The 19,064-nt window shown below is 34.1% G+C and overlaps 1 protein-coding gene across 2 annotated transcripts in view; it reads right to left on the bottom strand.

Annotated features, from left to right (window-relative positions):
- Window positions 1-19,064, bottom strand: part of TBCK (TBC1 domain containing kinase) — a 174,089-nt gene that overhangs the window by 136,047 nt on the left and 18,978 nt on the right. For both annotated transcript variants that reach the window (XM_090266382.1, XM_090266383.1), the window contains exons 3-4: window positions 3,839-3,953; window positions 1,734-1,807 (exon numbers count right to left, since the gene is read on the bottom strand). In XM_090266382.1, coding sequence (XP_090122508.1) covers window positions 1,734-1,807; window positions 3,839-3,953 — 189 coding nt within the window. The remainder of the gene's footprint in view (window positions 1-1,733; window positions 1,808-3,838; window positions 3,954-19,064) is intronic.

The following is a 19,064-nucleotide window of genomic DNA, read 5'->3' on the forward strand; positions in this document are numbered from 1 at the left end:
AAATAAAGAAGCAGCAGGAATCACATTTACTATAGTTTCTGAAAGCTACTTCCAAAGGTAATTATCACATGTGATGAAGATACTGTACCAGAGCTATATTGTGAACTTATTTTTATTACATTCAGAAGTTGCTTTAAGCAAATAGTGTAGACTATTTTTACAAACGATTGTTTTAGTGCTTATAATAACAACTATTTGTTGCCTCTGAGCACAGTTTCGAATACAAAACTGTAAACTTACGAATTTATGTACCTTAATAAGTAGGCTATCAAAACACAAAAAAAACCCAATAAACTTTGAGCCTCTTGAGGATCAGAACCTACTTTATTGATTTTGTATCTTCAGCGGGCATAAGAGAAGGTGCTCAATAAATATTTTCTTAATAAATAAAGGAAAGAATGGCTAACCAGTTTATCTTACTTATTTTTTATTCTATTTTTTCCATTACCATTTAGTCCCCTTACACTCTCTCCCCAACATGATCACCACACTGCTGTCCATTTCCATGAGGCTTTTTCCTTTTTTTCCCTTAATGTCCTAACATACCTAATTTAGATAAAACCTACAATTTAATTTTTAAAGATAAAAATGGTGATTTATAAATGAAACCTTTTTAAAAACATAATTAATTCTTTAAGCAGAAACACACTCTATGACTCCAATCCACAATTCTTAGTAATGGGATGATAAAACTGATTTTAGAGAGTTCAAAGAACAAAACAACAGATGGATGCTATTAAAAGCAACCACCCAACAACTGAAAAATATGATAAAGGTTCCTAGTTATATAATGGTATATCAATATTAATTTCCTGGTTTCAATAATTGGTTTGTGGTTATGTAAAAAAGAATTCCTTATTTTAGGAAATACAAGCTAAAATATTTAGGGATAGAGGCCATTTTAGGTACTAATTAGCCTTAAATGACTAAAAAATATATTTATACACACATATATATGTAGGAAAAAGAGAAAAGAGAGATAAAGCAAATGTAGTCAAATATTAATATTTGGAGAATCTGAGTAAAGGATATACAGAAATTCTTTGTACTAATTTATAACTTCTAAGTATCTAAATTAATATCAAAATTAAACACTCAAATAATAAGAGTGATATATATAAATGTTTAAAAAGCAACCACACAATAAATATAACACAAAGATCTATGTCAAAAGCACACATCTGAGTACAGGATGAAAAAAATTTGCATTCCTTTCTTGTAGGACAACATAAATTTGGATTTCTATATCAGAAGTCATCAAATAAACCCCTCAAACTTAAACACAGTCTCTCCCACTACCTCTGAAATTTACAATGACTCACTTGAGTCTTAACACACAATTATACCTTAAAAAAATAGGAATTAAATTCAGAAACGAAGAAAAATAATATGAGAGTAATTATTCTCAGTGTTTGGAGGACACACACTATCACTTAGTATTTAAGAATCTGGTCAGGATTCTTGCTTCACATTCATTTAATTCTGAATAAAATAAAGTTAATTAGTGAGCAATATAAGACAAGCAAAGTCAATTCAATGAAAGATCAACATCAGGGAACTTTTGGATACTGGGAAAATTCATTTTCTACCCTTTTAAAAGTATTTGAAAAAGTAAGGTATGTTGATAAAGAAAAGTTAGTTATATGTCAAAAAGTAATGTCACCAATAACAAAACAAACACTTATCAAAGATTACAAAGTTTAGGACAGAGCACAGAGAAAACATATTCTTACCCTATTGGAAAATCAACATCATCACCATGAGCTGTCATGTGATAAAGTCCAAATTTAGACAACTTAACATGTCCCTACAAAAATAAAGGAAAAAAAAAAGCACTCTGAAATATTTTAATATTACTGGCAGGGGAAATTATCATTATACATTTTATAAGTAAAGAAACCATCATATAGTCAGATAAATTAAAATGTATATATTAGTTTACCATAATTTTATTAAAAACTATTTGCCAGTGTTTGAAGTCTGCTTTATATTTCTTACAAATATAATCCATGTGTGCACATGTACATTTGTGTATGTAAGGTACATATATGTGTATGCATGTACACACATAAACATAAAAATTTTTGTTGTATATATTTTCCAGGCTTTTTGACAAAGTTAAAAAAAAAACAAAAGTCTTCTCATCTACCTTGAATCCTTGCTTAGAAAGCACATGGATTTATATAATTTCATTATACTTGTTTTTTCTAACACTACAAGTATAAGGTTGGTGCAAAAATAATGTCCTATTTCGAGGTCTATTTTAAAAATGAAAAAGCCCATGATTATGAAAATATTTATTCATCAACATAACCTCCTTTGCTTTCTAGAACCTCATTCCATCTGTCGACCAGTTTATAAATGCGACACTTGTAAAATTCTTTAGGTTTTGAAGCAAAATGTGAATCCAACTCATTTTCAACCTCTTCTCTTGATGTCAACCTAAGACCATCAAAATGGTTCTGTAGTCCCTGAAACAAGTGATAATCAGAAGGAGCAAGGTTAGGAGAATACGAAGGAGGAAGCAATATTTCCCAACCAAGCTCTTTCAAGAAATTTTTGGTGAGTCGAACACTTGTGAGGATGAGCATTATCGTGATGGAAGAAGACACCCTTTCTGTTGACTAAGGAGAGTCACTTTTTGTTCAAAGCTGCTTTCAAAGGACAAAGTTGTTCACAGTAAAGATTAGCAGTAATTGTTTGATTGTTCTCTAACAGTTCATAATGGACAATTCCTTCCATATCCCACCACACACTCAACATGATCTTCTTTGGAAGTTCTCTTGGTTGTTGAACTCTTCTTCCTCCTTGACTGATGCACGATCAGCAGCGTTTAATATTATGGTAAAGGATCCACTTCTCAGCACCTGTAACAAGCCGACCTAAAAATGGTGCCTGAAGGTGTTGGAAAAGCAATTATTCACAACAAGCAACACACTGTTGCAGATTCTCTGCAGAGAGTGCATGTGCGACCCATTTTCCAACTACTGAAACCTTTCCATTCCTTTTCAGTTGGTGTAGCACGGTTGTATGGGCTACAATTGTTCTGCAAGTTCCCTAGAGGTAGTGGTGGGGTTTTCTGTGACAACAGCTTCCAGCACTTTGGAATCAAGTTTTTTTGGACGACCCTCTTTAGGCTCGTTTTTCAAACTGAAGTTCCCACTTCAGAAATGGGAAAACCACCTCTTGCAACTTTTTTCAGTCACTGCATCATCCCCATAAGCGCTGTGAATAGACTTTGCTGCTGTACTTGCATTGGCACCTTTATGAAACCCATAGAGTAAAACATTTCTAATGTGGTCTTTAGCTGGGACGAACATGGGTGCAAATATTGCAGATGATTATGAACAATACTTCAATAATCTGAAAAAATAAGGTATAAATTAGTCACTGTGACATCAAAAGATTTTAAGAAGAGGCACAAATTTAATAAATACTATCTAAAACTTTCTTCTAAAAAAGTCAGAGCCCTGGTTGCTGTGGCTTAGTGGACTAAGCATCGGCCTGTGAGCCAAGCGTCGCTGGTTCGATTCCTAGTCAGGGCACATGAGTGGGTTGCACGTCAGGTCCCCAGTTGGGGGTGCGAGTGAGAGGCAACCACACAGAGATGTTTCTCTCCCTCTCTTTCTCCTTTCCCCTCTCTAAATAAAATAAAATAAACAAACAAATTATTTAAAAAGTCAGACATTACTTTTGCACCAACCTGATATATATTTTCATTACGAATATTCTGAAATTATATTCTTATCCTACCCTCTGATACCCAAGTGGGCCCGATTTCAGTAGTTTTCAATCTCAAATAACAAGCAAACATTTAATGTATTTTTTTGGCAATTACCTTTCTGTCCAGAAGTATATTATGAGGAGACAGTGCCCGATGTACTATACCATGTTTGTTCATATACTGTAAGCCCTGGAGTACCTCGAATGCAATGCACAAAACCTTTGAAGAGCTACAAAGGAAACAAAAAGTCACAGATCAATTAAACAGCAGATATAGAACCTATTTTAATGAATAAAATCAGGTTTTGTGACAAAATTCAAAGTTGTATTTTTATTGTTCCTCCTCTATTTAGAGAAAATAAAGTCTATACATTTTCTAAAATATCTACTTGTACATATTTTGAATTTTATGATCACAACAGTATTCATCTGACAAAGATCCTAAAGCTTCCTAAAGGCTACTCTAATAGCACATTTGTTCTTTCCAGGAAGTGAATTTAATTTTGGCTTTTCCAAGTTATCAGGAAACTTTCAGATATATGGCAGAACTAATTCAATGAAAATCATCTATTTTGCTCAAGACAAAAAATAGTCAAGTCCCGGAAAAATAGCTGCAATATATTTTATGGTAGACATGATCAACTTTCTATGTCAATCCACAAAGCTGCCTATAGTACTTTATGATTTATCAAATATTTTTCTTTGACTGTTATCTAAGCCATCTTCCACAGGGATGCCCAGTTTCTTCCTTTCTCTCTCTCCCTCTCCATTAAAAAACAAACAAACAAACAAACAAAAAAAAAACTCAAACATCATTCATGTAGGGAGTTAGAAATGATATACAGAAAAGTAGGAGAGACTCATTCAAATCCAATGCTCCACCCAACAATATTAACATTTTGGTACAGTCTTCCTTTCTACCCATTTTTTTTTTTTCATTTTTAATTGACTTTAAAAAATGAGTATTTGCAGGGAACCATTAAAATAATTTTTAAAAGTATAAATAACAAGTCAAGTAACAAGAGATAAATGGAATTACTAAAAAATAATCAATTGAAAAGTAGGCATAATTAAAGGAAAAAAAAGAACAAAAATAAAAGGAACTGGAAAACAACTAATAGATTTTAATTCAGATGATCAATCATTATATTAAATGTAAGTTATGTAAACTCACCAATTATAGAAGATAAGGATTATCAGAAGAGATAAGAATTAATATATTTATATTCAGATTACAAGAAACCCACACTACATAAAAGACAAATTAAAAGGGAAAAGGTGAAATAATAAATCACTAATTGGGTAAGGGGATGGGGTGACTAAGGAGGAAATTGTGTGTGATATACTGTTCTTTTCTTAATTTTGATGGTGGGTACATGACTGAGTTTGTGCAGCTGACCTGCAGGTTTGAATTGTATATTAAAAGGGTAAATTTTAAGGTATGTATTTACCGCTCAATAAACTGATGTTTTTAAAAAGTAGGATGGATAACACTTTTTTAAAAATGTTGCAATATGACTCCCTCCTCTAAAAAACCATAAGAAAGAACCAGAGAAGAAAAACTAAAATTCCTCTCTCCTCTCATCCTACTCTGACTCTCCAGTGGTAACCACCCTTAGGTGTCTCTGTTTCAATTTTTCTGGTGATTAGACTTTTATTGAATATAATTAACTCTTCACTGTGCACAATGAAATAATATACTTCCACAACTTTCCTGTTTTCCTTCCCTAATTTATTATTTTTATTATTTATTTTTACCTTACTTTTGATAAATGAGATGAAAAACCCTGCACTTCTTTCTTTAAGGCTAAACAAGGAAATGAATACATACTATCACATGTAGTGATTAAATGCTAGATAAAAAGCAGAGAAGAGAAGAGAGGCCTCACTAAGTATGTCTATAGTATGGGCATTTGTGCATTAGGTGTGCCCTTTTAAGACTCATGTTCTATTAACACAGAAATATTAATAAGGAAAAGGAGATTTCTTACGTCTTTCATTATTTTCTCATTTCACTGTATCCTTTAGTTGGAACCACAGTTTGCATATAAAAATTGGATATTTTCTATGTCAACCTTCTCTTTTATTTCCCATGAGCATGGCCTTTAGACCTATGTACTCTATTACTTAATTCCTCTAGTTGTCCCTTTTCATTGGTTCATGTCGTTTGGTTATGAGTATGTTATTCTTTTGAGTCTCTCTAAGGACAGTTATTAGAATTCTTTTGATTCAGGAAGCAAAAAAAGTGTGTTACCTTCATTTCTTCTGGGTAATTTTTTTTCTCGTTGGCTCTTTCTCTCAGACTAATTTTTTCCCTCAATTATCTGATATTTTCTGGTTATCAACCATATTTTAAAATAAAGCAATAAGTTGATATTTCCATGAAGTTTGTAAAAAAATCAAAGAGTTACTATTCATAAAAATGCTTATTTAAACCAACCTGTAAACTATTCCACCAACCTGTAAACTATTCCTCTTTATTAACAGTATGGCCAATATTAAAGTGCCAGACAGCCAGTCCTAAGCAGACAGGGAATGTGTGAAACAAGAACGATGTGGAATTTTAACAGTTTTCATTAAAATCATCAAAAAATAAATCAACTATGTAAAGGAAAAAATTAAAACTTAAGACAATAATTACATTGATAAATATGTGAATATGAAGGAATGCAAACCATTCCCATCTTAAAAACACAGAGAACTTTCCTTAAGATTAACAAATAAAACATAGTTTTTTGAGTTCATTTGGTTCTGTGCTATGAGTCAAATTTAAAGTAGTAATCACTCTTGTCCTCGTTCTTTTCTCCGCTCTCCTCTCTCTCAAAATCTTAAAAGCTGGTGTTATATTTAGTTGTGACACTAGAGGACCTCAGCTGCACATTACTTCAAAACAGACATCTTTCTCATCAAAATTAAAAACAGACTTGTAAAGCAACCTCCCGCCCCCATTAAACCAGTTCTAAAACAGCTGGACACAGAAGACTGCATGTTCTATTTTCTCTACTTGCTTTTGCTAATTGATTATAAGATATGATTGGAAAATATTTGCAGGTCAAAAAGCACATTCATGCTATTTGCAAGGTGATGAGCATAAACATTGAAATAGTTTTTAAAAATTCAAACATGCTGAAGCTCATGGCATACTTTTTGTTAGTTGTAACTGGAGACTACATATACATTATAGTTAATGGACTCAGTACTCTTCAGTTCCAATCAGATAGCAAATCAGATTTGCTTTCTATCTTTTTGTAATTTTAATACTTAATTTCATTTAAAAATATAAGGTAAGGTATAAAGAAGAAAAAATGTTATTTTATATAATTAGAAAGAATCAGTATTTGTGAAATTTTGCATACTTATTTGTATTTAAAGCTTTATTCTTTAATCCTGCAAAGAACTTATATCATGAAATCATTTAAAATTTATTTTGAAGTAGCTAATGCAATTACAAAGCAAAGGCAAGGTAAAAACACATTAGATGTCTAGTAATAGTATGTTACAGTTTAACTGAAAATGGACCCTAGGAGAGAGTTAGGTTAAAAGAATGTGAGTCACACAATTAAAAATACTCATTTACCGAAAATATACCTCTCCTTCTAGTCTCTTTTTCATATTTAACAAAGAACAAACCACTGTATAATAGGTAAAAATATAATCTCATTAATATCTGGCTACAACTGTGAATTAGACTAAGTTGTTCAGGCAGTTTCCTGCAATTTTTCTAGCTCAAAAATACCAAAACTTGTTAGTACTTGGTATTTGAATTGAGTTCACATTAAATCTGAATATTATCTAGGAAGACAACATCTTTATGAATTTGAATTATTCTTACAAGAAAAGTAGATGTATTTCCATTGGTTCAATTCTACTTCAGTGTCTTTCAGGAGGTTTTACTGAGATATAATTGATATACAAAAAATTATACATAATGCATACAATTTGATAAGTTTGGACACATGCATACTCTCATGAAACATCACCACGATCAAGGTAATAGACATATCCATCACCTACAGAAGTGTACTTGTGTCCCTTTTGTCTGTGTGCGCGTGATAAGAATAGTGAATATTGTAAATATATATAAGAAAACGCTAGGTAAAAATCAATGAGGAGAACTAATTTTGTCAGACTGAAAACATAACATATACTCTTTTACAAGCCAAATGTCCTTTGACAAATGGATAAAGAAAATGTGATATATACAAAATTAAATATCATTTGGCCTTAAAAAAAAAGAAAATCCTGCCATTTGAGATGACATGGATGAAGCTGGAAGACACCATGTTAAGTGAAATAAGCCAGACACATAAGGAAAACCCTGCATAATTCCACTTACATGAAGTATCTCAAAGAGTCAAACTTATAGAAGCATAGAATAGAATGGTGGATACCAGAGGCTGGAGAGAGAAAAAAATGTGAGTTATGTAATTGCTATAGTTTCAGTTACGCAAGATGATTAAGTTATAGAGATGCGCTGTACAACACACTGCCTATAGTGAACAATAGTGTACTGTGCACTTTAAAATGTGGGGGTGGGATAGGAGGAGGAGGACAAAGGGGTAAAAACTGGGACAACTATAATAAAATTAACAATAAAAAGTTAGGTTTCTTATTAACTGTTCTTATCACACGCAAAAAAAATAAACAAATAAAAGAACACAAGGAAACTTTGGGAGGTGATGGATATGTCTATCACCTTGACTGTGGTGATGTTTCATAGGTGTGTGCAAACTCAACATATGTATACATTAAATATCTGCAGTTACCTTTTATAACAATTATACTTCAATAAAGATGTTAAGAAACAAGAAACAAGAAATTCTTATCAGCCTCAAACCATCAGGTTTTTGTTTGTTTGTTTTGTATTTCCAATGTTTCCAAAAAGGGATGTTATTTAGATTGCAAGAACTAGAGGTAAAGAAAGAGAATGAGAGGTCAATGTTGTTGAGATAAATATGGAAGTCACTTCTGTATGGGTAGTAACTAAAACCACACATCCTCTTTCCTCATATTTATAATGCATGATATTTCTAAGGGCCACTACACAAGCCAAAATACCCACTCTGTCAGCAAACCAAGGAAGGAAACACTTCTGGATTCTATGAGTTCAAGATGTTCTTTCACCTTATAAAACCTCCCACAGAAAGTTTCATTTTCGTCTAAAACTTCCCTTACTTGGAAATGTTAATGCAGAAGAAACACAGACAAAATAAGTTAGCTACTGTGAGATTTAAGAAATGAAGAGAAAAAAATAAAATACTAACTATTAATGTTCAAATAATAATACAACTATATAACTGTGTTATCTTTAACCTAAACTTTCCTCTACAATTTCAAAACAAAAGAGCTCAACTTAGCATATAACTTTTAATGATTCACTGGTTTATAATTACAAAATTTGGAGAGAGGATGTTTTCAGAGATGCACTAATGTCTTTGAGGCTCTTAATGTGCCATTTATCACTTATGAAGTATTGTTTAAAATATCACAATATTTAAAAGAGCAATTTTTTTCCTAAATAAAAAGAGAAACAAGAAAGTTTTTGTAATTGAAAAAAGGAAATAATTCATCTCACTACTGAGCACATATGTTTTAGCCTGATAGGACAACCATCGATGCTCAATTTAAGGATTCATTTGCCTCAGACACAAATGTTTTAAAATGGAAGATACATTGATTAACTGCTTACCCAAAAATTATTTTGTAAAAGGTTTTTAAAGACCAGTCTATATCCTTATATTGTGAAAGTAGGTATATTTTATAATTTAATTCTCATTCCAATAATAACTAAAGTTGAAAGCTGAAAGTCTGGAATATGACTACTTCTCAATGGGATACAATAAATTGAGTAATTAACTTTCCATCTTGAATACTAGATAACTTCCTTTTCTCAGCAGAAAATTAATTTGATAAGATCAAAACACATATGGAAAGCATAGTCTAGTGGTTGAAGTTCAGACATAAAGCCAGGAGACTCTGTCACTGATCTGCTATGCTTAAGAAAATGTTCCAACTTCATCCTGCCTCAGTTTGCAAATTTATAAAGTGAAAACTACAACACAAACAGGAGCTAGAGATCAATGAGCAATTGGCTGTGTACAGAGTCCTGATCATCTTAAAAGCAAAACTAAGCAATCAAAAAAAAAAAAAAAAAAAAAAAAAAAGTCCAAGTCACCCTTAAAAAAAACAAACCAAGGTCTTTTAATAAACTATATAATGCAATAAGACCTCACTTAATATCAACATGTTCTTTGAAACTGACTTTAAGAAAAACAACATAATGAAACCAATTTTCCCCATAGACTAATTTGTATAAACAAGTTAAGTTCCTACAGCATATTTCTGGTCATGAAAACATCACCAGGGAGGGGGGAGGGAGAGAAGGGGGATAAGTACGTTAAGGGTTTAGTCAAGGAACGTGTATAAATGACTCATGGACATGGACAACGGGGAGGGATATGACTGTCAGGGAAGGGGTGGGCTGGGTGGGGGGGGCAATGGGGGGGATGGGACAACTGTAATTGAAAAACCAAAAACAAACAAACAAAAAAATCACCAAACTTCTAAATAAAGGACCCAAAAAACTTCTAACATTAAACATTTAAATAAATGTGAACTATGCATCTATTTAAGAAAGATTAATAAAACAGGTAAGCTAATTATTTTCCAATCCATTTATTCCAGCTCCGGGTCACAGGTGGCCGAAGCCTATCCCAGCAATTCAGGACACAAAACAGGAACCAACCCTGGGTAGGACAGGATGCCCTCCATCGCTTCCATTTCCTAATTTCTCTGTGAGAATAAAAATCACCATTTGCTAAGCAGGATTGGAGGATCCTGCACCCGATCAATGTTTTCTTTTCCCAAGTAACAAATGTTCCATCTGAGCCTGGAGAACAAGACACGATATTCCCTTTTACATCTGGGGAGATTTTTATGAAGTCAAAAGAGCAAGCTCTTACTTGCACATCAACAGAAAAAACAAAATACTAACCTCCAGAAAGGTGGCAAAGACACCACTGCCATCAGGAGACAGAAAATGCACCAACGCTGTTACTTTACTGCTACATAGATGCATTTTGTGTGTGGAGAGCCTCTTCACTTAACATATATAACTAACAGAACTGTATTTTTGGATAACAAGAAAAGCAGTTTAGGAAAGGCAAACATTTACATGCAAAGGCATAAACACAAGTACCTTACATTTTATCTTGCAATAGGGTAGTAAGTTTGACATATCCAGAAAATTAGACGAGGTGATCTTGGCACAGTAATATTGCCAAACACTCCACAAGTCAGTGCAAGCTCAGTCTGCCAAGTCCCCAAACTGGCCTGACATTCTCTCACAATGAACATTTTCTCCCCCACTACCATCCCATTCACTAGGTGGGCAACAATGGCAGGAAAAAGGCAAAGCAAGGAGACCAAGAGGGAGAGGGGATTCTCCTGGTTATGAGGCACTCTGTCAACGAAGATAACTTGTATACACCTCATGTATATTGCTTGCTATAACTCTGTGTACTCACCAGTCAGCAATCTCTCTAAAAGTTAAGACTTTATATATTTTCATCTCCAGACTCACTAGTACCTAGTTCAGTGTCTGAAACATATATGTACTTAATATAGAAGTATAAAACAGATTAGTCATAATTTAAGTCATAATTTCTCATCATAAAAAGGCTGTAGTGTTCCACAGACAATGTTTACTGACAATATAAAATAATCCTTTAGTACATTATAATAGTTACAATAATAGCACTATTACCACTACTGCTACTAATAGAAAACACTTGTGCTATTTCAAGTGCTGTTATAAATAATTCACATTTATTAGTTCATTAATTCTTTCCACTATCTCAGAAGGTAAGAAATTGAAGCAGAGCGGTAAAGTAATTCACTCAAGTGAGTAAATAGTGGAGTTGAGATTTAAACCCAGCAGCTTGGTCTTAGGGACCATGTCCTTAACCGCTACACTGTACTACCTCTTAGTATTTAACAGAAGGAACCCTGAAGTCAAAAGAGAATTTGAGCTCTAGCTGTAACACTGTGACAGGCAGAGATAAAGGAACTAACTGCTCAAAGCCTCAGTTCCCAGATGTTTAAAATGCAGTAGATATTTCCCCTTTCCCTTCCTGACATCTATGTCCCCTTCTTCCAATGATAAGTTAACAACACTTGTTTCAGATTCCATCTCTCTCACATATACCCAGTTCATATGCTCTGCCTTCAGGAGTGGAAATGTGACTCAGGCTTGTCAATCACTTTCCCCAGCCACAGTAATTGTTCTTAAACTGATGTGATTGAAAATCTCAGGACCTGTGTAGCAATCAATACAAATGGCTTGCTCCTTTCTGGAAAACAGAGGATATGAAGTAAGAGTTAAATTCCTCATAGGAGCCTAACTTTCTTCACACATCAAACAGAAATAATTGTAGTACACTATATCATAGAGTTCTTATAAGAAAAAAAAAAAGATAATAGAATGCTTAGGATAATGTGTAGCACAAAGTTATTATGCAAAATTTTGGCAATTATGTTCTTACCATCATCATTATTTTTGTTCAGTCCTTCCCATTTGAGTTCCTGTATAATTTAGAATAAAGAAATCATTTCTAATTTAAATTTTGCATTTGTATAAATAATAGGTGGCCAAGAAGGCCAGGATGGAATAATAACTCATAAACCCCATGTATATCCTTATGTACTACATGCCGTTTTCTTTTCCCCACTCCACCTTACAAGAGAACCCACTCTGCCAGAAGCATATCAATAGATTTTGGTCACAGTGAAACCGGTTGTGCTTGTTTCCTTGCCTGCAAAGTGAAAGGATTGGGTCTTCTGGTTCCTAGTTTGATCAAGATACCAGAAAACAAAGAAATCTCCACAAAGGCAGAAGATAGTCTGATAATTAATGACAGAATTCATTGTACTTGGAAATTTAAAGCAGCTCATTCTCTCAAAAAACGTGGTGCTTTTTGAACAGCACCTATGCCAGGTTCTGGAGTCCTATGGCTCACAGGAAGGCCTCAGTTGAGAAGAGGCCTATGAAAGGTACCATTTACTGTTTATGCTACACTGTGCTCATGGCTACTGACATTAGAAGACACTTGACATTCTGTAAACCTGAGAGCACCCACTAACGAGGACCAGTGACCTTAAAGTTACCTACACAAAGCATATAGCAAAGTAAGTAGAACATAATATATGTTTAATAAATATTGTGTCCCTTCCTTTTTTATACCCCTCTGTTGATGAATTATGTGGTTAAATGTTTTAAATTTCAAAGTGCCCACTAACAAAATGTCCCAAAATTATTCTTGAAATTTGTTTCTAATTTCTTTAGCTTAACTCCCTTAGTATAAGCCAACAAACAAGAACAACGAACCAACAAAAACTCAATAGACACAGACACCAGTAAGGTGGTTATCAGAGGGAAAGGAGGGTGGGGGTAGTAAAGGGAAAAGGGGGTCAATATATGGTGATGGAAGGAGAGTTGACTTCGGGTGGTGAGCACACATAATGCAATATACAGGTGATGCGTCATAGAACTGTACACTCGAAACCTACATAATTTAATTAACCAATGCCATCCCAGTAAACTTAAATTTTTTAAAATGTAGAGAGACCTCATTTAGATAAAAGAGCTCCTAAAATTTTGCCAGTTAATTACAGACATAGATTTTCAAGGCTAACATTTAACAAGAGAAAAGGAAAAGTTACAGGTAAAACTACCATACCACTGACCATGGTTTTGATTAGCTTCTGTTAATAAATCTTTTGAAATAATTTTTGTCTGCTTTTGACACCATAGACAATAATCACTTATGTGCAAAATTATACAATGTAAATATTATCTCAAGGCTTTTTAATATTTTTCAATAAGCTTTTAAGGAAATATTATACAATTAAGAATAATCAAAAAATGGCCCTCTATGTCAGGGAAAATGATTATTTGACAGAAAGAGACAAAAAATCCAGATAGTCCTCTTTTCTTAGCTTGAATGCTTTCAGTTAAACTAGATATATCCCTCCTGACATGCAGAGATGACATGACCTTCCATTCAGAAATAGCTTTAAGAAATATTGGCCAGTTATTGTTTGAAAGAATGTCTAAGCTTTAATTATGCCAAAACTAAAATCATTTTGGAAAGCACAGTGACATCCAAGTGAATAATTGTAAAGAAGACCTTTCGACAAGTTAATTCATTTAGGTATGTGGGGGATAGTTTTGCTATTTTGATAAGTTCATTGAGCAGATGTGCTCAAGTTTTAAAATTTAATGGGGGACACATTTGGCTTATCCTATGACAGAAAAGAACATTTGACAATTTCTACTCTCAATTCTGTTTTCAAAGATAATTTCTTCCATGTTTTATTTTGGTGTCCACTGGGACTCTAATCAAGCACCCATTCAAGCAATTGATCAGATACAATCTTGCTCTCTCCGAAAAGTTCTGACCTTGATAGCAGTTATGACTGCAGCCCACATCCATGCAGACAGGATCACCCTCAGTTCAGTCAAAAATATCCGTCTTTGATTAAAACATTAAAGAATTATTTATCATCCTCGACAGCCTTGGCTGTATTGGTTTTCCAACAGAAATTGTCAGGTCACCTTTTCTGAAGCATATGCCCTCAAATTGGTGATTTCTGTGACTTGTTGACCTAAAACAATTTAACATCTAAGTCTTGGGGACAACAAGCTGGTGAATCTGCTCTAGAAATTAATATTATTCAAAGACTATGTTATATGACCATTTTCTATCTCATCAGACCCCATGATCTTCCAATAGGAGATTTAATCTAATACACTTAAGGAAGAAGAATACTAAGCAAAGGTTTCTCAGAAGGGATACAAAAAGCAATAACCATATAAGAAAAATATTGATACATTGCCATTCATCATAAATAATTTCTGCTCATTAAGATACACCTTAAAAAATGAATAGACAAGCCAGACTGGCAGAATATATTCACAAAATATATCTAGCAAAGTATATGTATGGAGAATATAGAAAATATACAAAAAATGCCTATAAATCAATAATAAAAAGACAAATAAATCCCTTAAAAATAGAAACAAAAACTGAACAGATATGTATGTCATGATGTGAATGCCCAATAACTACATGAAAAGAGCTTAACATCTTTAGTCACCATGGAAATGAAAATTACACTTATAATGAGGTATCACTATATACTCACTATAGTGGCTAAAAGTAAAAGAATGAAAAGACCAGGTGCTGGAGAGAAAATGGAGGCACTAGAACTCTCATGCATTGTTAGTAGTAACGTTAAGGTACAATACTTCGGAAATAGGCCTGGTAGTTTCTGATATTAATCATACACCTACCCTAAAAGCTATCAATTCAACTGCTACATATTTACCCAGGAATACAAAATATTTTCCAAAACCTTTAATTATAAGAGTCAAAACCCGGAAATATCCCAGAACATCATAAACAGAAAATAGCTAAACAAACTGGCACATTCATTAAATAGAATACACTTCAGCAATAAAAATGAATGAGCTATATATACTAAATGAAGCCTCATAGATGACTTCTAGAAACATTAGGATGAGTGAAAGAAGCCCTACACAAAAGCATATATACCATATAATTCTAATTTAAGGTGAAAGACTAAGAAAAGTGGTTACTTCCGGAATATGGAAAGAGAATCAAGGGCAAAGATTTACTGGGAAGGGTCATGAGGGAAATTTCTAGGATGATGACAGTGATCTAATTCTGATATGTATTTGGGTTTTAAGAGTGTGTACATTTGTCAAAATTCATCAAGTGATACACAAGTATTTGCACTTCACTGAATGTAAATTTTACATACAAAGAAAACGTAAACACATGCTAATTCTAGTTAATGACATATAGACTGAACGATTTAGGGATGATATATCCGAGACTTACTTTGAAATGCACCAAAATAACAGCATGAGTTAATGACCAAATAGTAAGATGAGTAGATTATATGACAAAGCTAAAGTTGGCAAAATGCTAATTGTAGAATAGTGGTATACTGTATAATTCTTTCAACTTAGCTTTGTTTGAAATTTTTTTAATAATAAAATACTAACCAAGAAAAAAATTAAGTTAAGATGACATAAAGACATTTTCAAGAAGGTGAAAATCGATGAGAATTTGTCAGCATCAGACTTGAACTTAAATAAATTTTAAAGGAAGTTTTTCAGGCTGAAGGAAAACAATACCAGATGGAAGCCTGGATCAAAATGAAGTAATAAAGAGCTCAGGAAACAGTAAATACATGGTTAAATAAAAAATAATTTTTTCCTCATTTCTCAAGAAATTGGTTAAAGCAAAAATAGTAACAATGTATGATATATGTAAATGTAAATACAAATTTTAAAATGTATGAACACCCAAAAGATACGAAAAGGGAAAGTAGAACTATATTGTTATGAGATTTCTATATTATGTTAATTGACATAATATCAATTCACAAAAGACTATGGTATATTAAGGATGTATATTGTAACCCCTACTACAATTACTAAAAAGAAGAACAAAAAATGTATAGCTAATAATGAAGACAAAGACAAAATAAAACACTGAGCCACTTGCAGCCTGACTCTAAGTGCTTACTTAATTATTGTTCTTTTATGTGTTGACACCTTATGATTGATCAACTCAGTAGTTTCTGCTTTTCAAGCATTTCTCAACAGGAAATTGTACTGTTTAATTTCATTACTATTTCATCACTCTTTTGTCTTTATAAAATAAATAATACCACAGAACAAAATTCAAAGTGTTCCCAAATGTTCACTAACCAAACTTTGGTAGGAAGAATGTTAAGGTGGGTCCCAAGATACTTGCTCCTTAACATGCACCTTGCATAATCCCCAAGGCTATAAATATGATGAATTTTACTCCCATGATCACATTTTATTATATGGCACAGTTGGCTTTAAGAAAGGGGGATTGCCCTGACTGGTGTCGCTCAGTGGGGTGGGCGACGTCCTGCAAACCATAAGGTCCCTGACTGGATCCCAGGTCAGGGCACAGGCCTGGGTTGTGGGCCAGATTCCAGGTTGGGGGCCCTGCAAGAGCCAACCATGATCGATATTTCTCTCCCTCTCTTTCTCCCTTTCCTCCCCGCTCTCTAAAAATAAATACATTAAAAAAAATGGTGAAAGGAGGTTTGCCTGGATGAGTCTGACTTTATCATATGAGTTCTTCAAATATAGATCTAGAGGTTAGAAGCAGAGGAGATAAGAGATTCCTGGCACCAGGGAGATGTGATATGAGGGGGATTCTCCACTGCTAGTTTTAAAGATGCAGATGACCTCTAGGAGCTGAGAGCAATGCCTGAATGATAGTAATAAAAAATACAGGGACCTCAGTCCTACAATTGCAAGGAACTGAATTCTGCCAATAACCTGAATGAGCTTTGAAGTGCATTCTTCCCCAAAGCCATGAGAATGGAAACCAACAATTTGTTTCCTCTAATCATTCTTTAAAAAGAAAACAAAACAAAAACAAAAAACAAACGTCCAAGAAAACAACTAACAAATGACCAAAATAACATTTGCATAATACTTTTACCAACTCATTTGTCTGGGAAATATAATTATGGCACATGATTTAAAAGAAAGATAATAGGGAAACAATTCAAACTGCATGACTAAACCAAAAACACAGTTAGTTCATTCAATAGTTAATTTACAACACATTAACTATACACAAACTTACACCAACTTCTTTAGTATAAGAAAATGAAAAATTATGGTATATATGTTAAAAATTATAGTTAATTAGGGAAGGTAAACCGTATCTTCCTTAATTCTATAATTGCAGGCAAACAATTATAGGCTAGAAGGGGGAAGTTATCTTACAACTAAAGAGATAGAATCGTCGTCGGCAGCCGTCCGTCTCGAGAGACGATGGTGTAGCTTCTTAAGAGTCTATCTGCACCGCCAAGAATGGTTGTGCAGTCCGACTCGGGAGTGACACGGTATCTGTCTCCTCCCGTGTTGAATCGACATCTTGCGATGACGCTGGAGTGTCCTCTCCAGTGAAGCTGAAGCTACAGAGCCTGGGCAGGGTGATATGGAGGGTCTGCTGTTGCCCATGCAGCAGACCCCCCCCTCTCTTCGCAGCTGAAGGGTCCAAGGGAAAGACGGAGTCAATACGGCTTGGCTTCAGGTGCGCCGCAGGAGTTGCCGGTGTTGACTACAACGTCAAACCGCCTTAGGGACTCCGGCTCCGGATTTTCTGTCGGGGTTTACTCCCTTAGCCTTTCCCCTGAAGAGGTATGCCGCAAGGCAGCGGAGGTTTTTTGGAGTCAGAGTTTTCCTTCACTGATGTGCCCTGACTGGAAGATCGAACCAGCGACACTTAGCTCGCAGGCCGACGCTCAATCCACTGAGCCAAACCAGCCAGGCTAAAGAGATAGAATATAATAAGGGAATTGGAGAAGCAAAATAAAAATTTTGCTTTGGTTCAGCGGTATGGTATAGAGGGATACAGAGGTAAGTGAATTACTTGAAGAAGTGCTATATATACACTGCACTAAGGAATGAAAATACACTGTTGGGCAAAAAAAGCACAGCCTTCGTGGTGTATTTCAATTCTCTGGCATTCAGTCTTCTCAACTGTATATTGGTAACAATAAACTATATTTATACAATTTAGACAATATTTGGAAATAGAGTTAGACTGAAGTGCTATCTTATACCTATATAATGCATTCTCTTCACTCACTCATGCACTCACACAATAAAAAGCAACCAAATGCTTTTAAGCAGGGAATGGATTGATTTTGAAAATATTAATATATAGTAGAAAGTAGGAGCGACTGGAATACAGAAAGACTAAGGCAGGAAGACCAGTTAGGAAAAAGTTGCTGTGCAATAAATAGGCTGTTTGTTAATGAAGGCCTGAACTAAAGATTGTAGAGGACAGCAGAGAGGCAAGAAATATCAGCAAGGCTGAATTAAAGATCCTTGACAACGAATAGTATATAGGGTACAGGAGAGGGAGGAAGCAAAAGATAACTACAAGCCCTGACCAGTGTGGCTCAGTTGGTTGGGTGTTGTTCTGCAAAAAGTTGCCAGTTCAATTCTCAGTCAGGGCACATGCCTGGTTTGTGGGTTTGGACCCTGGTCAGGGCGCGTACGAGAGAGGCAACTGATCAATGTTTCTCTCTCACATTGATGTTTCTCATCCTCTCTTGCTCCCTCTCTCCCCCTCCCTCCAAAATTAACTAAATAAAATCTTAAAAAATATAAAAAAGATAACTGCATCTTCTGGTATTATTTTCTGTCTTTAAACAAAACAAACACAATAGGAAGAAAAATTTATCAGTTA

The sequence above is a fragment of the Furipterus horrens genome, unplaced genomic scaffold (genome assembly GCF_987537825.1).
Source record: "Furipterus horrens unplaced genomic scaffold, mFurHor1.1.pri manual_scaffold_2, whole genome shotgun sequence".
Taxonomy (NCBI): Eukaryota; Metazoa; Chordata; class Mammalia; order Chiroptera; family Furipteridae; genus Furipterus; species Furipterus horrens.